The sequence below is a fragment of the Balaenoptera borealis genome (assembly GCF_965194805.1).
Source record: "Balaenoptera borealis genome assembly, chromosome: 19".
Lineage (NCBI taxonomy): Eukaryota > Metazoa > Chordata > Mammalia > Artiodactyla > Balaenopteridae > Balaenoptera > Balaenoptera borealis.
The window spans coordinates 28510732-28535157 of NC_138878.1; the positions used below are offsets into that span (position 1 = coordinate 28510732).

The 24426-nt window shown below is 45.8% G+C and overlaps 1 protein-coding gene across 2 annotated transcripts in view; it reads right to left on the reverse strand.

Moving 5' to 3' along the window:
* LOC309616452 (uncharacterized protein) overlaps window positions 1-24426 on the reverse strand; it is a gene marked incomplete at its 5' end in the record, with an annotated part of 67102 nt that overhangs the window by 26841 nt on the left and 15835 nt on the right. The window contains one exon of one of the 2 annotated variants that reach the window (XM_082367027.1): window positions 2253-2390. In XM_082367027.1, the coding sequence (XP_082223153.1) occupies window positions 2253-2390 (138 nt within the window). Of the gene's footprint in view, window positions 1-2252; window positions 2391-13749; window positions 24283-24426 lie in introns of those variants that run through there. The other variant, XR_014237487.1, reaches the window with a different exon arrangement.

Below are 24426 nucleotides of genomic sequence, written 5' to 3' on the forward strand. Positions count from 1 at the left end.
TCTATAGATCCTAGGAGGTTCGTACTATCAGGAACAGCATTTTACCGAGGAGGAACTAAGACTCAGAAAGGTGAACTTGTCTGACCCCAGAAATTTTTTGCATCGAACATCTTTCTGTAGCGATGTTTCTTAAGAGAAGCCCAGGGCTGCATTAGATGAAGATCACTTCTCTTCAGAGAATCTGACTTTGAACCTGACAGAGAAAAATGACGGACTAAACAAACAAGGATTGTCAGAGTGGGAAGGGCCATCTAGTTTGTCCTACCTGTTTTAGATGAGGACACTGAGGCATGGGGAGGGCACACAGAAGAGCTGAGGCCAGGCTGGTGAGCCCCAGTGCCCTGCCACCAGCTCAAGTGCTGGTCCAGGCTTCCATCCTCACACAGTTTTATACAAACTATGGTTTCTTCTTCAATCTGCATCCTGGTGATGGAGGGAATGGGAGAGAGGGTCTGGATTTGGATCATGTCCTGCTTCTCAGAACCCATGTCACTTCTTGGGTTGACACCAAAACCATAGTCACAGTCACTGTGTTAACCCCTTGATGTGGGTTTTCTCAATGATTCCAAACTTCCATCACTTGTGGCTCCCTTTATAACTTTGGCCATATATGAGTGTCATTGGAACTTATCTACTTAGTGCTCCCACCCCCCTTAAATGGACCTGCTTTTATTAAAACTTAAATCCATTTACTTACAAAGTGAAATTTGTATCACCAGTGTAAATAGAAAGCCAATAACCATATAAATTACTTCCATCAAAAATTTGTTCTTCAATTCCACCTCGGTATTGCTGCCTAGAATAGACTCAGCACCTTAAGTCTTCTCTCTCTTTGTTAAAACTCAAAGAAAACACTTGTTAGGTGTTAAAGACACACTAGCATCAAATGGAGACTTTCTTGATGTAATTAGGAGGGTCAAAAGGGAATTTACAAGGACATAACGTACTAACTGTGCGAATCAATGATATTTACTTATCTGAGCATCATCTAAAACCCTTTTGGGTGTCATCTGTGGCCTCTGTGCATCTCCAAATACTCCATTATCCCAGTTCCTCTTCGAAACAACCCTATGCTGTTAGTACTAGTACTAGTTAGTATTACTAGTAGCAGTTAGTACTAGTAGTAGTTAGTTAACACTAGTACAAGTTAGTACTACTAGTAGTTAGTACTAGAACTAGTTACTACTACCCCATTTGATGGATACAGAGAGGCTGCTCAGTTAGCCTTAGGTGGCATAGCCGGCAGGGACACCCCTGCTCTCTTTGACTCTGCAGCTGGGGCTCCTCTCCCCCAGGCTGCCTGACCACAGTGGTGTTCTGTTCCATGGCTACATCTGCCCAGGAAAAGAGCATCTGGCAGCATCCTGTGACTCCTCAGGAGCTGCCTAGGCCAGGCGTCCATCCAAGCACAACCTCCACTGTACAGGGCCCCGTGCTGAGACAGAGTGCCTACCCGCAGCTCTGCCTGTGCAGGACAGAAATGCACGTGCACAATGCTGGACCTCCTCAGACTTAGTGAATGAGGATGACACTGATGCAGGAGAAGAGGAATGGACAGAGGGGGAAGGAGATGAAGGCAAGGGATGGAGAGGAGGAGAGGAGCCTCAGGGTCTTCATCTGGAAAACAGGGATAATAAGTCCTACTTCAAGTCTGTTCTCTATGTCTGTGAGTCTGTTTCTGTTTCTTAGATAAGTTCATTTGTGTCATATTTTAGATTCCACATATTAGTGATATCATATGGTATTTGGCTTTCTCTGTCTGATTTACTTCACTTAGTATGATAATCTCTAGGTCCCTCTGTGTTGCTGCATTTGGCATTATATCATTCTTTTTTACGGCTGAGTAATATTCCATGGTGTATATATGTACCACATTTTCTTTATCCATAATGGAAAAGAATATGAAAAAGAATGTATATATGTATAACTGAATCACTTTGTTGTACAGTAGAAATTAACACAACATTGGAAATCGACTATACTTCAATAAAATAAATTTAAAAAACCTCCCTACTTCATAGGATAGGTGATTGTCGGGAGGATTTGAGCACATAGTAGGTGCTTCACTCTCCGTCTTCCCTCCCTTCCCCTCCCCTCCTCTCTCTACGTACACACAAAACACACACATGAGTGTGTATATTGTTTTAAGTGAAAATAGGGATTTTGTAGTTGAGCACATGAGAATAAATGTGACATGTGGGACAAGAAAGACACAGGCAGATACAGCCCCTTGAGTTTCAGGGCAACCTTACCAGAAGGTGGAGTAAGGGGTCCCTCAAGAGGGATCGTCTGACATGGACCAGGAAGTCCCTCATGGCCAACAGCCTGTAATTCCACCATTGGAATCTCACGCCTTTGAGTTTGGCTCTGGCCTCGCTTCTGTAGGTTCCCTAGAGAAATGCAAGAGCCAACACATAAAGCAGAAATGGGTGTGTCAGGTGCCTTCTTTCAAAAGTGACTCTGGGAAAGGGGGGACCCCAAGAAATGGAAGGAAGGGGCAAAGGACTGGACCTACCCAAGGGGCTTGCCTTTCCCTCCCCCGTGGGCTGAGAGGTCCTGAGGCTTCGCACATGCCTAGGAGTGGGTTGGGTGGCCAAAGCCCGCAGATTGTAAGAGGGCAGAGGAAACCATTCTCAGGGTGCGGGGTGCGTGCTTGCACGTCAGTTTCCTCCACGCCGGCCTCTTATCTCCTGTGGGCAGAAAGGCGAGGCTGATGCGAAGTGTCGATTACACCCAGACCAGGCCTGCTTCTCATCGCTGGCAAACCACTTCCTCGGGCTCCCTTGAGCTCGGCACATCTGGCAACCTGGTGGGCTTTTTCTCAGGACCAGGGAAAACAAACACAGCGGCGCGGGTGTGCACGCTGTATAAATACAGCCGCGGTGCGCCAAGAAGGGGTAGAGGTTGAGCCTGGGATCAGATGTTCTAAGTTGCTCTGTGCGCTGCAGTAAGCCTGTCTCCTCCGCGGGGCCTCAGTTTCCTGAACTGTAAACTTGTGGAGGGGCGACAAGGCTAGTTGATGTCTAAGAACTCTTCTTGTTCTTTAATGATATGGATACTGCTCTTGGATAAAAATACAGATACACAAGAATGCACAGAGAAATCCTCGTGAATTTTAGTGCGTACTGAAGCCCCGTCTCTGCAGGGCCAAATACCTAGACAGTAAGAAAAATCCAACTCGACAGAATCTCAATTATCAGCCAAAGGAAGGGAGTCATGCAGATTTAAGGGTCATATTTTTTTGCTCTGAGTTAATGAGCTTAATCTGAACCCAGACTTCAGAGTTCAGCCAGCGGAGGCCTTCTTTCTTTTGCACTGTATGGTATTTTTTAAAACCGAGTAAACATTTGAATAACAAGATTTCCCATGAAAATTCCAATATCTGACATCTCTACAAAAATCAGCGGATCTGAGACCATCAGCTGGAACTGAGTCTGCCTGCCACGGCCATAGCCTGTTCATCCTTGTCCCTACTGGGTGACATTAATGTCACCTACCCGGCCTAGGTGTTTGAGTTTGAGACTTTGTTTTACAAGGAGAGTGTCTGATGCTCAAGGCAGAAAGACAGACACCCCGGTTGGAAGTGTTATTCTCTTCCCTGGTGACCGGTAAGGGCACAGCCCTGAGTGTGTTCCGCCTTAACCTGGTGGGCTTACCTGCCTCATTCCAGAGCCGGCCTTGCCCAGTCCCCTCTCCCTTGTTGGCTGTGAACAAGGCTGGGGACATGTGGCTGTCTGAGCCCTTTGGAAGACTGGCTGCCCCGCCCCTCAGAAGCAAGTATCAGCCTGAGCAGGGCTGGGGCCCATATGCGTGTCAGAAACGTCCCAACCTCCCATTTGATATGGGTTTCCTGCTCAACCTTGCAGCACCTACCGCCAACTTGTGGCTTTCATGTCTCCTTCCCAGGGCCTTTTTCCAACGTGTGAAATTGCATTCTCTTTTTTTCCTCAGGTGGGTCTCCATGCTTGCTGAAGTGGTTTTGAGATTGAGGCTTTTGCAAAAAATGACTTTCTGGGTTAACGCTTTTGCAAAAATGACTTTTCGGAGAGACTTTTCCCTCCCTGACTTTCAAGACCCCTCCTACCTCGCCTGTCTTAACTCTCCAGCTCTGTTCCCAGCTTGCTGTGCCCCAGCGGGGGCCGGAGAGGGACGGCTGGGGGTGATAGCCAGAGAAGGCTTCCAGAGGAGGGACTGCTTGGCCATGGCTGTGGGTCGACTGCTAAACATGGCAGGTGAGTCACGTGAGGAAAAGAGAATAGCAGGTCACGGAGGTAGGAAAGTGTCAGGCATATTCTGCGGAGCATGTGGTGGGAGGAATCTAAGGCACCTGCGGGCATCTGTTTTAGGGGGTTACGGCCTAAAGGATGGTGAAGGAGGAAGAGTATGCAGGGCCCAGAGTGCCAAGGGCCGTGGATGTCATGCTACACTTTGTCCTGCTGCCAGTGGAACCATTGGAGGTTTAAAGCCACAGAGCAATGCAGTCAGATCTGGTTTTTGGAAACAACGATGGACCGACTGGAAGAGAGACGAGAAAAGCAGAGAGAAAACAACAGCAAGTGTCCACACAGGAGACAGTGGTTGAACTGGATGGTGGTGGCCTGATGGCGGGCAGTAGGTGAGGACACCCACTTGATTGGAGGGACACTTCTCTGGATCGAGTGTGGAGGAGGAGGAAGAGGGAAGAGTTGGAGGTGATCCCAACGTGCCTGACCTGGGCTCCTGGACATCGTGACTCCAGTAAGACTAAGGAGGGGGAGTAGCTCAGGGGAAAACCCAGTGAGTCTGGTTTTACACTTAGATAAGTAATTCATATATAAAACAGAGATGCAGTTTTGGATTTGTAGTACCAATTTGCACACTCTCCAAGCTATTTATGGGCGTGCATGTGTGATTTTTGAACTCATGAAAGATTCATGCTGTGCTGGCACACAGAGCACTTTGGTATCAAGGAAAAGTCCTCTTCTTTCTGCCCTTGCTGATAGGGAACATCACTTCAGCCTTCCAGGCCTGGCTAAAATGTCATCCGTTCCAGGCAGAACTCCTCCCAGGTTCTGATTTCATAGCAGACCTCGTTCCATGGACCTAGAGTTCACTGTCCCTGACTCTCTCTCAGTGATGAGCATATTGATTTAATCTTTAAACCTGCCATCTGGCACAGGGTTAAATATATAGAAATTGTCACTAAAAGTTGAAGAATGAATCCATGATATTTTTTATATCCTTCTTACAACTTTGGATTCAAGGCACAGAGAAATGCAGTCACTGGTCCCAGATCACACAGTGATCTTAGACCAGATCCCCAGGGACTTTTCTCCAGCTTTGGTCTTTCCCAGTGACTTCACATTCACATTTTACAAAACACTTATTTGCCCCACACAGTTATTCAGAAGTTAGAGCCCACATGGAAATTGGGAGTTTTCACAACTAGGTCTGAATTTTTTGTTTCTTTGGATAAGTCAGACAATCTGGAGACATTGAACAGGCTTCCTCTTCCCAATTTTCCACACTCCCCACCATTCCCCAAGATTCCCCCAACACTAGGGAGGGAAGACAGTTGCTATGTAGTATTGCGATTGTATTGTTGTTGTTGTTGTTTTTTCCTGCATAGAGGAACATTATTATACAGTCATGGCCTTAACAAATGTGGATGCAAAATGAAGCTGGAGTGGGCCTTGTGTTTGGAGAGGATGAGAGAGGACATACATATTTTTTGGTGGAAGTAATGACTATTTCTATGTGCTATCTTTAATATGCAAATGACCCCCTATTTCCCTCACTTTCACTGTTACTCCTGTTCCTAAGGACCCAAGCATCAGGGCCCCTCCCACAGAGGCAGTCGGGCACAGTGGTTAGGAGCATGACTTTCTGGGTGAACTTGGGCAACTTCCTTAAACTCTCCCTGCCTCTGTTTCCTCTTTGCAAAACGGGGTGATGATGATAATCGTACTTCCTGGAGATGGTTGTGAGGACTGAATGAGTCAAGAAGTGTAAGGAGCTCAGAAGAGCCCCTGATCACTAGCAAGTGCACAGAAGAAAGGAGCTATTTTTGCCACTGTGATGCGTAGTAACATATTGACATTCACTTACTAGTTAATTGGCTTGGTAAACATCTATTGGTAGATGCTTTTGAAAAATGCCAGACTATAAATTTTAAAGGCTTCTTGGTCTAGGTCTATAACTCAGTGGTTCTCAATCATGATGTTCATGGACTCATCTGGAGAATTCTGGCAAAATACTGATTCTGGGGGCCCCACCTAAGACCAAACAGCAGATATTCAGGAGGCAGAATCCATGGCTCTCATATTGATGACAAACTATGTCAAGTTATGTTCAAGATGGGGCACCTGTCTTCAAGCCAGGGCCAGGTCGAACATGACCCTGATAGTGGGTACTTCCTTAAATTTTGCACCCTGGTGCCTCATTTGCCTCGCCTGATCCTGGCCCTGCCTCAGACCTCTAGAACAGAAACTCCATGACGGCAGGGATTTTTTTTTGGGTCTATTTTCTTCTTTCTGCTCTATCCCCAGTACCTGGAAAAGCAGCGAACACATAGTATGCCCTCAATAAATATTTATTGAAAAAATAGATGAATGAATGGGTCCATCATCCTAAAGTTCGAGCTACAGCTTCCTCTTTGCTGGAGACAGCTGCGTCTGCTCTACACAAACCAGAGGAGCATAGTTCGGATGCTGTGTTTCTAGAGGGAACCTTGGAGGTCAGTTGGGACAGGAGTTCCCAAAGCAAAGGCGTTCGGTCTCACTCTCAAGATGTTTGCCTTACCTGCATCCCTCTTGAAATATTATTTCTTTACATCAATCCATGTTTACTTGTCTACGTTTGTCTGATAAAGAAGCCTTAAAAAATCAGTTCTGTAAAGGAAAAACTATTTTTACTTGCCATAAATGGGTAACTGTAAAAATAAGGACAAAAGAAAGAAATCGTGTTATTAACTTTAGTTGGATGCCATTGCCTGTGGAGGGATGGGAGCCTGAGTCCTCCTCTCTTATTATTATGAAGGGAGGTCTAAGAACATAAGAGAGGTGTTCAAGACACTAGTTTTGGACTGGCGACTTTCTCTCGGGGGGAGGCAGAAAGCTTGAAAGAGAGCTCAAAAGTGATACCTTTCTCCCTCTGTGCCTCAGTATGATTTAATGCTGTATTCATGTTTATCACCCAATCCCATCCATATGGTACCCAACCATCATTGTACCCATCCCACTGGGGAAATCCTCCGTTAGTCCAACCCTCTCATTTTACAAGACTTAAGCTCAAAGAGGAGAAGGGTTTACCCAATGTCACATTCATTTATGCATCCGTGCATTCATTTGACGTCTATCTACGGAATACCTCCAATATGCCTGGCACTGTGAACCAGACAGGCCCAGTCCCTGTTGGGATGGAGCTACCATCCTAGCGCCAGAGGAGGGACTCTATCCCAGGTCCCCTGATTCCTTGTCTAGTGCTCCTTCCCTGCCCCTTCCCATCCGGTAGGAGGTGTTTTCATAATTCCCGTCCATACCCTGCCTGCATGGATGACTTGGACCCTCAGTGTTGCATTAAACATCTTTTCATTTTAATAAAGCAGCTACATTTTCACTCCATCCCGGGCTCCCCATCCCTGCAACACACACTTTGAGAATGCTGCTAATTTCAGCGTCTGGCTTCCAGACCCAGACGTCAAAACAACTACCTTTCATCTCAGGTTTGTAACACAGAAAACCTTCAATATTGGGAACAGATAGCCTCGAAGGTGGGTTCATATCTCTCAGCAAGATTGCTGTAACTTAACTCTCCCGCGCCCGATCAAGGCTTTCTCTCTGCCTCGTAGGTATTTTAATACAAATGTTCCTTTCATTTGACTGATTGAAGGTCTTCAACCTGCAGTAAATGAAACATCTGATCCCCTTGAATCCAAATCACTTTTTCTTTGATTTTCTTTTACTTCTATTTCTTCGTCCTTTGTTCTACAGCTCGAGTCAAATTTCCCTTTAGAAATTGAAAGAATGTGTGTGGCGTTTGCCTGCCTTTAAAAAAAAAAAAAAAAGCAACACCAGGCTCTAGTGAAACTGCAGGCTCATGGACTAGAATATTAAAATCGGATTCAATGGCTGCCTGTCGCCACAATGTGCTTTACGTGCCATTGTCCCCCCAGTTTCGGGCAACGGCCACACACATTGGCCTCTGTGTAGGAGTCACCAAAGCTGACTTCTTGAGTAACCCCTAGGTTTGGGAGAAAATATGACTAAAGATTTGTAACCCTGCTCAAAGAGCTAAGTTATCCGTGCACAAAGCCCTACATGTTGGCATCTAGCTATGGAGGTGAGCATTTAATTGCCTTTATAATGACTTATCCCATCCACATAGTAACGGGTCCCCAGTTTCAGGCAAAGCATGACCGTACTTCGGTATGTCAGCAGCTGGAGACGTTCACCTTCCAGCTTTGCTGGCAACATGAACAACACTGACAAGTACAAGTTCAGGCAGGTGCCAAATCCAGGTTACTCTGATATCATTTTCAAGGAACATTTAGGCTCAACATGACTCTGCTTTCACAGATGGCCCACATGGCCGTTTTAAGATGAATATGTGTGGATATCATCTGAAAGGGCTCAGGCTTTAAAATCAGACAGCCTTGGGCTGGATGTCGGGCTCCATCACTTTGTAGCATGTGGTCCTCGGACAAGTCAACTAAATTCTCTGAGCCTTTAGTTCCACCATCTATAAAATAATGACAGTCGAATTGTTGGGATATTATGATTTTTAAAAAAATCATGCCATAAAGGATTCAACTAAGAAAAGGGATCTTACTTCATTCCCCTCTCTCTGGAAGGAAAAAGCTCCTGCGATTTCTTGTCTGGATATATTTCTTCCACGGTTCCTAAATAATTTTTGGTGGCAATGTGGTAAGTGAAGGCAGGAAGGTGTTTCAGTGCTATGGGACCTTTGATCTTCAGTTGGTACCTTGAAATGGCCCAGAATTACTAGTGCTACAGGATAAGCCCAAGGTGATTTAGACAGAAATTAACTACCCACCTCATTGTAACAAAGAGTTTGAGAGAATGAGAAAGCGAAGAGAGAGAAAGAGAGATTGACTGGTGCTTCACTAAATGCCACCACGACTGGCACACGTCCCAAGCTGAACCACAGATACCTGAGTTGGGCGTGAGGATATCAAGGTATATTTACAGACCCAGCGCCATGGCTGGTGGAATTGACTATGTGAACTGGAGTCTAAACTCTGGCCGGTGGCAGCATCCTGGCCCTGGGCTTTTAGAAATCCCAGCCTAGGGAGGAGGCCTTGGCGTCCCCATCCTGAATGGGCCCAGCTGAGCTGCAGGAAGGCCCGAGCTCAGGCTGATTCCCCTGTTGATACATCCCTAGGAGCTCAGCCCAGGGTTGTGTTGGGAGAGTGTTTGTAAGCTCTTTAACACGTGCTGTTGTTAGTTTTAAAGGGTCTCGTTGTCCTTAAAGCTCTCTCAGCCACCATGTCTCTCTCTTCCTTCTTTGCTCCCTTTCTCGGTTTTTCATCTCTGCATTTGTTTCAAGCATGATTGGAAACCTGATGTTGTGAGTTTGCATGGAGGAGGTGAAGGCGTCTCCCGTCCTTCTGCTTTGCCTTCTTGCAGGAAGGCAAACATCAAAAGGCCCTGCGCCGTCTCCCCACGAGGCCCAGATCTTCCTGTATAATGTGGAGAGGAAATTGGGGCCTTTGTGCTTCCCTTGCTCAGATCATATCAATTCAGTTTTCCCCTTCACTTAATTTGTAGTTGGAGTCATCCTTGCAGGTAGGGCAGCGGTGGGTGAAGTGGAAGGTCAGGAGGGGGAGAGGAAACGGGCTGGAGGCTGGGGCTGGTAAAGACTCCCGGAGATTTTGGAAATGAGGATGGAGCAGAGGGTAAACCTTTGGTCAAGGGATTGGAGAGGGGCTACGGTATTAACCCCGAGTGTCCCCGGCCTCCCTGGGACTTGGCTACTTTGTGTTCTGAATCCATAAAACAGGGAGCTGGGAACAGATGAATGTTAGATGCCTCTTCAGCCATGACTGTGTGATTCTACACCGGTTCTGTCTCTTAAAATATGACTTTGGCCATGTCACTATCTCTAGGCCTCCTTTTAATCATCTCTATGCTGGAGGTTGTGAGGTGACTCAACAAGGTAATATCCACGAAGGTGCTTAGCTGGTGCCTGGAGCAAAAGGGGAGCCTGATGGATACCACTTAAACATGCATCTCTTCTCTGTGACTCCTGTGTCCACATGGGGAGTGCCCAGGGAATTCTTAATTTGATGTATTTGTTCTCTTAAACATTTGAGGCTTTGTGGGCCATGTATGGTCTCTGTTGCATACTTTTTCCCTCCGACTTTTTTTTTTAAGTCTTTATTGAATTTGTTACAATATGGCTTCTGTTTTATGTTTTGGTTTTTTGGGACCGAGGCACGTGAGATCTTAGCTCCCTGACCAGGGATCGAACCCGCAGCCCCTGCATTGGAAGGCGAAGTCCTAACCTCTGAACCGCCAGGGAAGTTCCTCCCTCCGACTTTTAAAAAATGTAAAAACCTGTCCTAGTTCGCAGGCTATACAAAAACATATAGAGGACCGGAGCTGGCCTGTGAGCCATATTTTGCCACCCCCTGCCCGAGAGAGACAGACTGTTGAGGTTCAAATGCCAGCTTAGTCACTTACTAGCTGTGTGACATTGGGCAAGTGATTTAACCTCTCTGATCAGCATTTTCTTCATCTATCAAATAAGGCTTATAACTACCCTTCTCATAGTAGTACTATAAGAATGATGTATACAGATACAACACTTAGCAGAATATCTGGCATACAGTTAGCCCTTAATAGTGGTTTATTATTAATGTTATTAATTTGCAGCTGGGAATTTAGGGCCTGCTTGGATAAGAGCTTGGTTGGGGATAGAACTTCATTTTTTTTTTGCCACAGGGTCAAGGGAGAAGGGGGTCTCTGAGCACAAAGCCCAGGGCATCTCTGGGCCTAAGATGCATGCATGCATGCATTCATTCATTACCTCACTCACTCACAAACCTTTATTGAGGGTTTACAACATGCCAGGCGCTATAATAAGAACTGAAGACACAGCAGAGTACAAAATGGACCAGATCCCTGCCCCCAACGGGTTCATATTCTAGTGGAGGGACATAGATGATACACATACAAATAAGGACATACCTAATATGTCAGAATGTGAACAAGACTATCAGGAAAAATAAAGCAGAGTAGGGAGGGTTAGGAAATGCTGCAGGGGGATGATTGTTTTATGTGGGGAGATCAGAGAAGGCGTCACTGGGAAGGTGTTCTATGAACAGAGACCTGAATGCAAGGAGGGAGGGAGTCAGCCACGTGGATGTTTGGGGGAAGAGAATTCCAGGCACGAGGAGCCGCAGGGGTACAAAGGCGCTGAGGCTGGAACATAGTTGTCCTGTAACAGGAACACAGTGGGAGCCAGAACACCAGGAACATGTGATGAGGCCAGAGTTAAGCGTCCTAAAGGGAGATGGTAGAACAGATAGCGGAGAAGGACAAGGCTGGGGAAGGCGTGCAGACCGTGTTAGGCTCTGTAGGTCCCTGTAAGGCCTTCATGCCCGAGGACGCCTGGGAGGCAGCCAGAGTCTTCGCTCATGCCCTTTGCAGTTACTTCTTCTTTCATCCAGTATTCATATCCGCACAGCACCCACTCTGTGCTCTCAAGGAACTCAGAATCAAGTGGGGGTAGACAGGCATTCATTCAGTAAACCCTCCCAAGTCAGACCACTGCCCTGGAGAGTGATGGGGAGAAGAGTCTTTAAGGGACACTGAGCCGGTCTGGCAATCAGGGAAGGCTGCCTGAGGAAGGAGCTGGGCCTTTGGCAGGTGGCAGCATGGCCCCTTCTAGGAGCTCAGAGAAGCCAGTGTGGCTGCAGGTCGGAGAGTGAAGGGGAGCATGGCGGGCATGTGCAGCTGGAACAGTGGGCTGGGGCTCCCCACACCTTGTGGGCTGGGTAGGGCCCCTCCTTTCTCCTGAGTGCAAGGAGGCCTCTGAAGTGGGCAAAGCAGGGAATGACACAATCATATACGCAGTTGGACTGGATCACTTTGGCTGCCCCCATGGAGGGGGAATCAGAGTAGATTTGGGGCCACTTGTTAAGGGGTTATTATACAGTTATCAAGCTGAAAAATTATAGTTGCTTTGCCCTATTTACCATAGCCAAGACATGGATAAAGAAGATGTGTTTTATATATATATGTGTGTGTGTGTGTGTGTGTTATATATGTTATATATGTGTTATATGTATATATATATACTACCCAGCCATAAAAGAGAATGAAATAATGCCATTTGCAGCAACATAGATGGACCTAGAGATTATCATACTAAGCGAAGTAAGCCAGACAGAGAAAGACCAATACCGTATGACAACACTTATATGTGGAATCTAAAATATGACAGAAATGAATTTATTTACAAAACAGAAATAGACTCACAGACATAGAAAACAAACTTATGGTTGCCAAAAGGGATAGTGGGGGGAGAGATAAATTAGGAGTTTGGGATTAGCAGATACAAACTACTATATATAAAATAGATAAACAACAAGGTCCTACTGTATTGCATAGGGAACTATTTTCAATATCTTGTAATAAACTATAATGGAAAGGAATATGAAAAAGGATATATATATATATAACTGAAGCACTGTGCTGTACACCAGAAACTAACACAACATTGTAAATTAACTATACTTAAATTAAAAAAAAAAATTATAGTTGCTTTGATGAGAGTGGAGGAAGGGAGGCCTGAGGTTGGTGGATGGACCCAAGAATATTTTGCAGGTAGGATTGAGAAGACTTGGTAGAAAGATGAGGCAGGAGGTGTAAGGGAGAAAAAGGCAACAAAATGCCTCTGAGGTTTGGGATTTGTGCCCCCAGATGAAGGGCAACCAGGGTGCTGGCAGGAGGGTGAAAGCCTTGGCAGTTCACACTGCTGGGATCTGCTGGAACAGGTGCCCTGTTGGTAAGGACCACAACTTAGTTCCCTCCCCAGCACCTCGCTCCTGACCTGGTCGACAGCAGGTGCAGGGTCAGTGCAGCGTTGAGCGTCCCTTCAAGCCAGTCTCCCCCGAAAGGGTCAGGAGAGAGAACCTGACAACAAACAGAGCTGGCCAAAGTGGAGGACCATCCAAATTCAGTTTGGAAGTGATGAGAATAAGGCTTAAACTATCTGGGGTGGGGTGACGTTTCTGCAACGAACAGTGAAAAAGTGGCCATGACTTTACCCATCAATTTCTCAAGGTGACTTTCGACTGCCTGAGTCCCCCTCCTCCTTTCACGCCTTCCCTCCAGCCTCTCTCTCGGTGATGATCCCTCCTTTCCCTCTAAGAGCCTGTTTCCGGAGTTCACTTTGGAAGGGACCCTCCAAGCTCCTTCCTACTTAAAGCCGCTGCACATACTGTCCTTTGTGTTGTGAGTGCCTGTGCCTCCGCCCTACCCCACCTCGGTAACTCCTTCTCGTCCTCCTGTGCCACTTGTCACCTGCTCAGGTAGCCTTCCCAGAGCCCCTGGCCTAAATTATTCATTCCCACAGCGTCCTGTACTTGTCCTGTGTGGCCCTTCTCACCGCTGTCATGAATTCCTTATTCTTGCCCTTTTCTCTCCCTGTCAGTAGTTTATGGTCTCCTTTTCCTGGAACTGGGCCAGCACAGAGATGTGTTCAATGGCCAGTTACTGAATGAACGAATGAATGAATGGGCTGGATGAGCCACCAAGCAACTCATATTTTCCAAAAGTGTTTCGGAAAGAAGAGATTTTGCTTGACACTCCCTAGGCATATCTGCATTTTATGAGATGAAGTAAACCTTGGGCTAAAGGAATGCACCTCTTGTAATGGAGAGAGTATTTTAAAAATATTAAATGCCTGTGGTTTTCATCCAACTCCTCTATAAATAATGTTGTCTACAGCCATTCTCCTGTGATTGCTCCAGTGAAGGGTGAATGTCACCTTGGGAACGAATATGCTATGAGGTAGGAAATGCCCAGACTGGGCAAGAAGAGGAAGGAGAAAGCCCCTTCCTGGCAGGTGAGAGGTGAGAGGAAATTGAAGGGCGTGGTCGCGTAGGGGATGCGCGCGATGTGCCACCGGAGGACCACCCTCCTTAGGGCTGGGACAACCGCCTCTACATAAGCAACAGTGTGAATGTCCAGATGGGATAGATCGTTGGGAGGCTGTGGTTCTGGGAGCAAAGCAGACACCAGCAGCTGCCTTGCAGAAGACACTAGCGAGTACTCAGAAGGCACAGTGCGGACAAGGGGTCCCCTCTCCCCAGTGTCATAAACATGAAGACTAGACAGGACTATTTGAACTCAGAGGAGATGCTTCAAACTGAGGAAACGGAGTCGTCTTTAAATAGCAAGCTTAAAATATCCATTCCTGAACCCACCACCCAACATCATCCCCAGTGGCAAGAGGTTTGGGGAAAGGAGAAGATCAGTTATACAAAATAAAGCTGCTACATTTTCTTTGTACATCTGAGTAGCAGTATGATTGAAATGGCAACCCCCCCCCCTCCACACCCTGTAATGGTAGAACCTTAGGTTGGCCTTAATATTACACCGAAAGATGTTTGCCTGTTGGCACCATCCCAGCCACCCAACAATTCCAAGCCTGTTTTCTTCTTCTCCATGATATCCTTTGCCTCCTCATCCTCTTCCATCCCTTTTGCACTGACGATGCCCAGCACTGAATGACTGCAGAAGTCCAACAGCAAATATGAAGTGGGGGTCTTGGGGCTGAGCTGGACAGTTTCCTAGTCTTCCAGCTCAGCTTCCCAGGCCCCCAGACTCTTTTACCTGAGACAGTGATGCACAGGAAACACCAGCGACCATGGGTGTGTGTGTGTCTGCATCCATCCATCCTTCCTTATGTCCGAGATGGGCTGTCTCAGCCTCACCTGTCCATGTGCAGTTGCCAGAGCCTTGGCTCCATCCAACCATCCCCTCACAGGTTCTGTACTCTTAGGCTCTTTAAGTGAGTACACTGACTCCACCATTCTCTTATGCGGACACTCTTGCCTACAGATCCCACTGCTAAAAATTAATACCCGGTCTTTCAGTTCCTGGCTCATCCTCTGGTTCACTTCAATTACTCTCTGCTCCTACTAGGAGTTAAATATTCCTGTCATGGCTTGACCCCTTTGAAAATGTCTGATGGTCGTATCATAAAACAATGGCAAGGCAGTTTAATTGAATCCTTTTTTTTTTTAACTGCATACTCACATCTGATGCAGAATAATAATGCTTAGCACTCACAAGAGAACTTTTCATCTTCAAAGCACTCTGCTACCATTAAAGGCCACATTTGCTGAAGATAGATTCGCTTTCCTTTGTGTCAGGCTGAATCACATCAGATTGAATTTAGAGGGGACAAGGAGCAGGGGACCGCCTTAAAGTGCTGAGTTGTGCTTGAAAACAGGCTGAAAATAAGCACTGGAGAGCTCTCAGGATAATTGTCATTTCCATCTCAATTCCTCTCAGTTGTGTCCCAGTCATGCCTTCTTCTTATTTCCTTTTTGGGGCAAGATAGGGTATATGATGCTGCAGTAACAAACAATCCCCTGATTGCAAAGGCTTAAGATGTCAGAAGTTGATTTCTGACTCATGCTACATATCCAGTGGCTCACCTGGGGTTTTGCTCCATTTCTCCTCTGCAAAAGGGACCCGAGATGTACGTGTGGCCAGCATTTGAAATGATGACACATGTCATTCAAAGAAAAAGAGAGAGTGTAGGCAATCACACACTGGTTCTTTAAAGCTTCCATCTGGAATTGGCACATGTCACTTCTGGTCACAATTCATTGGCAAGCAAGTCATATGGCCACATTTCTCATAAGCCTGAGACCTGTCACGACCTCCTAAATCTCTCTCTGATCACTTTCCTTCCTCTTCATTTCTACCAAACCCACCAGCCTCTCTCCTTGCCTAGCCTTCTGCAGGAGTCCCTATCTGATTTCCCTAAATTCACTCTTGTTTCTTTCTCTCGATCTGCTGTCCATACTCCAATCTGAGTGAATTTTTCAGTATGCAAATCTGATTTCATTGCCCTCACCTCAAGTTAAACCATTTCACTGGCTTTCCATTGCTCTTAAAACACAGACCTTCCCGCCCAGTGTCCAACAGATGAATGGATAAAGAAGATGTGGTACATATATACAATGGAATATTACTCAGCCATAAAAAGGAATGAAACTGGGTCATCTGTAGAGACATGGATGGACCTAGAGACTGTCATACAGAGTAAGTCAGAAAGAGAAAAACAAATATCGTCTATTAACGCATATATGTGAAATCTAGAAAAATGGTACAGATGAACCAGTTTGCAAGGAAGAAATAGAGACACAGATGTAGAGAACAAATGTATGGACACCAAGGGGGGAAAGGGGGGGGGCTGGATGAACTGGGAGATTGGGATTGACATGTATACATTAATATGTATAAAATAGATAACTAATGAGAACCTGCTGTATAGCACAGGGAACTCCACTTTGCTGCACAGTAGAAACTAACACAACATTGTAAAACAACTATACCCCAATTAAAAAACAAAACAAAACACAGACACCCTCCGCCACTCCCTGCCAGCCTCATCTCAAGTCACACTTCCTATCACTCTCTTTCTATGGCCTTGAATTCCAGGACCTTTGCCCTTGCCATTCTCTCCATCTGGAGAGACCCATTTCCCCTCCTCCAGGAAACACCTAATCATCCTTCATCTCCTAGTCAGGCATGCCTTCTCCAGAGAAGTCTCTCTAAAGACCCTTGGCAAGCCCACCATGAGCCTCTCTTGTATAACACTCCCTGCAGTCAGAACTGTGTTTGTATATACAGCTCATGGACTCTAAGATCCATAAGGGCATGGGCCTTGCTTTGTTTTTGTTCAGCTGTGTATTCACACAGCCTAATCGCATAGTGCTTGGCACGCCATACATATTGATTGATTCAATGAACAAATGAATGCATGAATTTCTCCCAAGTTTTTCTCCCATTTCTATTTGCCCAAATATCCAGTTCAGGTCAAAGACAAATCCTTTTGTGTACTTTCCTTATGATGTTTATCTTATGCTTCCTTGGTCTACAATCATTGTGAATTTGTCTCTCCTTCTCCCGTGGTGCCTAGGACTTTCAGAGCCTTGCCCATCATAGATACTTAGCATATGGTTGTTAAATAGACCTGAAGTAGCTTAACTCACCCTTTCTGGTTTTGATGCAGAAGGAAGTCTGCACGGTGTCCCTGTCATACCCCACGGGGTCTGGCTCTGCCCGTCTCCCTGACCTCATCCTCATCTCTGCCTCTTCACCCCATTCATCCCTCTCTAAAAGACGCTCTAGCCCCAGGTCTTTGCATGATTGTCTCCCTCAGTTAATTCAGGTAACTACTCAAATCTCTCCAGAAAAGTCTTCCTAATCAAAAATGGCACACCCTTTTTTCTATTTTTAAGTCATTCTCTCTTTCTAAATTGTTTATTACAGCTTTTATAAGGGCATGTTATATAAATATAAGTAAATAAATATTTATTTTCTGACCCTTCATTGGGATGTATAGTCCATGAGGGTGGGAGCCATTGCTTATCATAACATCTTCAGCCTCTGGAATGGTGCTTGGCACAGAGCGGATCAATGAACACCTGTGAATGAATGAGTGCTTATTAATTATGATGTCAACTAACTGTCTAGTTTTGTCACTGGGGGAAATAATTAAGAGATTTAACTTGATGGTTTGATATTTTGGTTTTAGTGTAACAGGTATTTTCTAGTTGTTCTCGTAGGAATAGTTGGGATTGTCTTCCAAATTTCAATCTATTTCTCTTTCCACTTCTGTCTCTCTTTCTGACTCTGCCTCTCACTTTCTCAACCAAAAGTCTTATACAAATATACACATACATCTCCTCAGAACAACTTTATTAGATCATTAGCTGAGGTGATGGAAAGTTGACGCTCTTTGATTTCATTCTTCACGTGTTGTAGATTTCAAATAAATTAAGCTCATCCCGAGAAAACAAAGTATTAATTTTGCAGTTTTCTGAGAATTATTGGAACCAGGTCTTCAACCCGAGATATGAGTCTATAAATATTTCCAATCCTTAAAGCAGTAATTACATGTTGGTGCTGATTCACATGTAAATGTTTTCATATTTCCACCACATGCATGTTAGAGTGTACATATTTTTCTTTTTTCTTGTTCTTTTTTTTTTCTTCAGAAAAGCATATAAAATACAAATCTTTCTACTTCAAAGTGGCAGCAGAGGAGTTAGAGTTCTAAATATTCTCTGATTTGGAATGGTGTTCCACTAGCATGCAACCAACATTTCATCAAAGTGGTTTGCTTCAATCAGGGTTGTACCGGTGAGATATAAATTATAAATCATATCTTCTGTTTTACATGGGAAACAGGAACTCTGAGGTGGATCGTGCTCGAACAGATGGACTCGAGGTGGTTTCATGTTTTCTGCTGCTTATGTTTTGCTTCTAATGTCATTTTCAAAGATTCCATCATTAACTTCAGAGGCGCCCAGGCAAAGAACTTTCAACAACTAAATATGGGTTTTGGCAAAGGTTCCAGCTGCCAAACAAGGCAGGGTGGCGTGGGGTGCCTGAGAAACACAAACAGACCAGAGGGGTGGGCACAGGGAAGGGGGAACAGCAGGGGACAGAGAAGGGACCCCCCGCCCCCACTGCATTCTCAGTTCCCCTCAGGGAAGTAATGTGGGACTGACTTTGAGGTCCAACTTTATCTGCATCCCACTGATTACACTGGGCTCCGGTTTCCTAGCTATTCAGTATTCAGAATCATACTGAATAGAGTTTGGACTGCATCGGGGCTGATATACTGTGATTCTGCTGTATAAGGTGTTAAATGTTGAAATACTATTTGTTAAAAAGCCCCCTCTAGGGACTTCCCTGGTGGTCCAGAAGTTAAGACTCCGCACTTCCACTGCAGGGGGCGTGGGTTCCATCCATGGTTGGGGAACTAAGATTCCCACATGCCTTGTGGTACGGCCAAAAAAAAAAAAAAAAAAGCCCCCTCTATTGGTTTCCTGGAGCTGCTATAACAAATAACCACAGGCTGGGAGGCTTAACACAACAGAAATGTATTCTCTTACTGTTTTGGGGGCTAGGCGTCCAAAATCAAGGTGTGAGCAGGGTTACACCCTGAAGCCTTCGTTCCCTCTGAAGGCTTTAGGAGAGAGTCCTTCTTTGCCTCTTCCGATTTCTGGTGGCCCCAGACGTTCCTCGGCTTGTGGCAGCATCAATGCTGTCTGTGCCTCCATCGTCACGTGGCCTTCTCCGTGTGTCTCTGTGTCCCCTCTTCTTCTTATAAAGGGCACCAGATGATTTCATCTTGTGATCCTTAACTAATAACATCTGCAAAGACCTTATTTTCTAACTAAGTTTGCCTTTCTGAGGTTGTGGATGAACATGAATTTTGGGGGGCACTATCTAACACAGGACACCCTCTGAATGCCTCTGCTGCGCTGGCTTTCTTGTCTCTTTCCTTGGACTCCCTGAACCTGCCTTGCATCCAGCAAGTAAAGTATTATTTCCTGGCACAGCAGGGCACCTCAGGACCCTGCTCCATGCCTCTGGACAGGACGAGAGGATCCGAAGGGCCCTGTCTGCTCTGGCAGCCTGACCCAGTCAACAGCACAGACAGTACAAGGGGAGAGCAGAGATGAGCCCGGGGAGGACCAAAGAGGCTTCAGACGTAGGTGGAGGGAAGACGTGACTGGGGAGCATATTCCGGGAAGACTGGGACCCAGTGCTGTGGTGTGTACATGTGTGTATGTGAGTGGGTGTGCATGTGTAGCCGGGGTGGAGGTGTGTGCTGAGAGCAACCTCTGCTTAGCCAGACTGGATGCCTTCACTATGTGACGGGGCAAGAAGGTTTTTGTACACCGAAACTTTTACCGGTGCTGTTTCTTCGCCTGGAGCGTTCTTCTTCCTCTTCTTGGGCTGCATTCCTCATCCTTCAAGGCTTTCTGGAATTTGGTTCATAATGATTGTGCTGAGGAACCATTCCTTATATTTCCCCTGCTCTGAACTACAAGGCAAGGAGAGGTGGGGCCAGAGCCCTGCAGGCTACCTTTCCCAGGTCCTGAGTCAGCTGGATTCAACCAATGGGAGGCACTGCTGGGCCCTGGAGGGTGGGAGGAAGGGAGAAGCCAGGGCATTTCTCCCTTCCCTCTCTGCCTCTGGTGGGGTCTCCAGCAGCAGCTGTGTCTCCTCCAGAGTTCCAGTTTCCCTGGGGCTGACCTTCAGTAGTTCCATCTTTCTCTGGGTCATGCCTGGCCCCTGGGTCACATAACCCCCCTCCTCCCTTTGTCTCTCCAGCTTAAGGGTGGTAGCTACATCCTGCTATTGTTAAGATCTCAGCTGCCTCACAATCCCATGTTTGACTTTCTCTATCATTGGTAACCAATTCCCTGTATTAAATTCCTTCTGTTTTAAATACTCAGACTATTTGACTGAAGTGCCTTTGTTGTAGCACCATCCACACTGGATTGCCATTCAGCGATTTATCTCTCTGCAGCTCCAACCAGGTGGTGAACTTGAAATGAGCAGAACCTGTTTTCCTGATTTTTGGACCCTCTCCCAGATCAGAGCCTTCTTCTCCCATCCTGCCCTGTCCAGGGCATTTCACAGAGTAGGTTTCCATTACCTGTCTGTTGGTTTAATGAAGAAATGGTAGACAAGATCAGCTTTCCACAAGCCTGAAAACTGGAGGGATTGTCTTCTATTTCCTTGACACAATTTACAGGAGTGTCTTCTTTGTCTAGCACTTGTCACAGTGTATCGTTGTAGCTATTTGCATGTTCATTTGATTAAGGTCTCTCTTTTCTCTTTATCCTCAAGGAGCAAAGCACGGAGCAGCAGTTGGCTGAGCCCACTACATTGTGCTAGCACAGGGCCTAGCACATAATAAGTGCTCATGAAAACTTTGTTAAATGAACTATGGATAGTTTAGGTGGGCTTTCAGAATTTCTAATTGCTTTGATCTTAAAAGAGAAAACTTTGCTTACTTTGGAATAAAAGGGAAAATATATTGGAAATAAATAAAATTGAAAGACAGAGGAAGTATTTAAAAATATTTTTGCTTGCATGACCAAAATAATGTTCCCTTTCACTCTTACTGACTATTATAGATTTTATCTCAGTTGACTTTAGAGATCTCTGTTAAACAGGGAAAGAGAAAGATTATTTCCCCTCCTGCAGCTGCAGAGACATGGGCAGGGCCTCTCTTCCCCATCATCCCATGACTCTCGGGGTGGCCTTTTGCTGAACCCTGCACTTATCAGACTCCAGTATTTTGTAGGTTACACATCTGGATCTCTCAAAAGCAGGAGGGCAGGAACTGTGTTGGGTCATTAGTGCTGATCACAAACGCTCCAGTTCTTCCCTTCTTCCAGCACGTGGTAGGATTGCATTTCCAGGCCCCCATAAAGGTAGGCATGGCAATGACATGTGAGCAAAAGGGACACGTGTCACTTCCAGAAGGAAGCTTAAAGAGTGAATGCGTGATTTACTACATCCTTTTCCCACTCCTGCAGAAGTGCAGAAGCTCCTGTCCAGCCTGGGTCCCTGAGAAATTAAGAGGAGCAGAGCCCCCTGCTGACCTGTGAAGTCAACTCCCTGTTTTACCGTTCTGAGTTGCTTGTTTTTGTAGCATGATCCAACATCTCCTGACTGATATTCATACCTTATTCACTTTTCTAGCTCCTGGATCCAGGATAGTACCTGACATATTATGGGCCCTCAATAATTATTTGCCAAATTAATAAATGAATGAAGACAGAGTCCTTACCTTCCAAAGGAACAGTTTTCATGTGAGCCAACTGAGTAGGAAGGAGGTGAGGGTGGGAATAGAAATAATGCCAAAGGTGAGTTTGTTGTAGAAGTAGATGGATTAGTTCCCAAACTGGAATGCTAGCACCTGTACAATCCTGTCTCCTTGGCAGGCTTAAAGATTAAAATATAACTCTTTTGATATTGACTTTAGCAGTGCCTTGGTAGTTAAAAAAATTTAAAAAGGCAGGAAAAAGAGTTAATACTTGACTGCTGAGCTAAAACGAGACAGAGGAATCAGCAGGTGGTGAGTAATCCACTCTCCTCCCCTCATTTCTCTTCTCATGGCTTAATTAATTAATTTTAAAAAATTGAATTAATTTACAATATTATATTAGTTTCAGGTGTGCAGCATAGTGATTCAGTATTTTTGCAAATTATACTCCATTAAAATGTATTACATGAGAATGGCTATAAATCCCTGTGCTGTATAATATATCCATGTAACTTGTCTATTTTATACATTGTAGTTTGTATCTCTTAATCCCATACCCCTACCTTGCCCCTCCCCTATGCACTCTCCCCACTGATAACCACTAGTTTGTTTTCTTTATCTGTGAGTCTCTTTCTGTTTTGCATATACATTCGTGTTTTTTTAAAATTTTTATTTTATTTTATTTTTTTGGCTGCGTTGGGTCTTTGTTGCTGCACACGGGCTTTCTCTAGTTGCGGCGAGCAGGGGTTTCTCTTCATTGCGGTGCACGGGCTTCTCATTGTGGTGGCTTCTCTTGTTGCGGAGCACGGGGTCTAGACGCGCGGGCTTCAGTAGGTGCGGCACGTGGGCTCGGTAGTTGTGGCTCGCGGGCTCTAGAGTGCAGGCTCAGTAGTTGTGGCGCACGGGCTTTGCTGCTCTGCGGCATGTGGGATCTTCCCAGACCAGGGATTGAACCTGTGTCACCTGCACTGGCAGGCGGATTCTTAACCACTGCGCCACCAGAGGAGTCCCTGTTTTATTTTTTAGATTCCACATATAAGTGATATCATACTGTATTTGTCTTTCTCTGTCTGCCTTATTTTGCTCAGCATAACATTCTCTAGGTTCATCCACATCAGGACTTAATTTAGATGGGCTAATTTATCTGCTCCCCATTGCTCTTATCTATTCACAGATTCCTCCTGCGGTTTAGTCTGCAGATCTGGTGAGTAGTTACTAGGCGCCAGCTCCTGGCTTAGGTAATAGGCGATACAATGTGATCTATTCTCTTTAGAAACTCACAGTTGCATAGGGAGAAAGGCCCACGGTAAGTGCTGTCACACCCAGGCCCAAAATGCTTGGGGGAGCCCCACTCAGCACCTGCAAGAAGTAACTGTGCATTTTCCCCTAAAGTCCTTGGAACTTTGATTCCTTACTCCTCCAAAGTCCTTTAAATTGCTGCCCCATCCTTGACCAGCACAGCAGCTCTTGGAAGGAGAAAAGGCAAGTCGCATTCTCTTTATTTGCAAGATGGGGAAGCAGAGGCACCGAGGGAGTAGGACATTCAGCCAAGGTTAGTGTCGGAGCTGGGGTGGGGACTTTGTGCTCAAGATTTCTAGAGTCAGAGGAGACCAACCCTTCCTTTCTAGGCAAAGAAACCAGTCCGGCGCAGACCAGTGGCTTCCTCAAGGCCACTTAGTGAATAGGTGTCAGAGTCAAGACTATGAATCTAGTTCTCTGGGTCTGCAAGGTTCCAGGATGTGTCTTATCCAAGCCACACAGGCTATTTAAAAAGCCAGGTTCATGTTGATTGGTTTTGCTTCAAATCAAAACCAACTAGATACAAGAGTCAGAAACATCAGGCAGATGACTGCCTTCTCAAGACCCTCCTCGCCCTGACATGCGTGGATGAAACAGACCTGATTCTGGCCCGCATGCTGAGCGGACTTCCTAACAGCCCGGTATGCTGGTTGCACTTAGTCAATGTTGTTGGTGTTTGTGCCAGCGTCCCTAAACACCAGAAGCCGAGGAGGCAGGTGGAATTTTGCACTGGGGGAGAAGGAAAGCAGGCCTACCAGGTATCTGTTACTCGGAGAGAGATGAAAGAGAATCAGCAGGCCCTTTTCAAAGCTGAAAACAGCCCGCATCACGCGGATGGCCGGCCAGCTGGGTGACAGGAATTTCTTCCACTGTGGTTGACCAGACCAGGAAAACTTCTCTGGGCTGCTTGTGTTAATAGGTTGTTAATGATTGATGCGGGGGTCTTTTATGTCACCAAATGAAAGGCAGAAACAAGGGGCCCGACTTTGGAGTTGATGACTAGACCAGCACTTGTTCCGAGCGAAGGCGGAATTTTAAAACATTTATGTTGGCTGAGCTTGAGCTGGGCTACACAACATCTCGTTGGAGGAATGAAACGATCTTGTCTGGTGTTCGCCTTCCTTTGTTCTTTCACTCAGACATTAAAAATACAGCAGGCTAAAAGGAGAAAATAAATTTCAAAGATCCTGCTAGATGTCAGGCGCAAAGAGGAGGCAAGATGTGGGGTGAGTTTGCTAAACAGATAAAGCAAGTGGGTAGGGACGTGTAGTAGATTCTTCGGAGACAGAGACCTCACGCTGT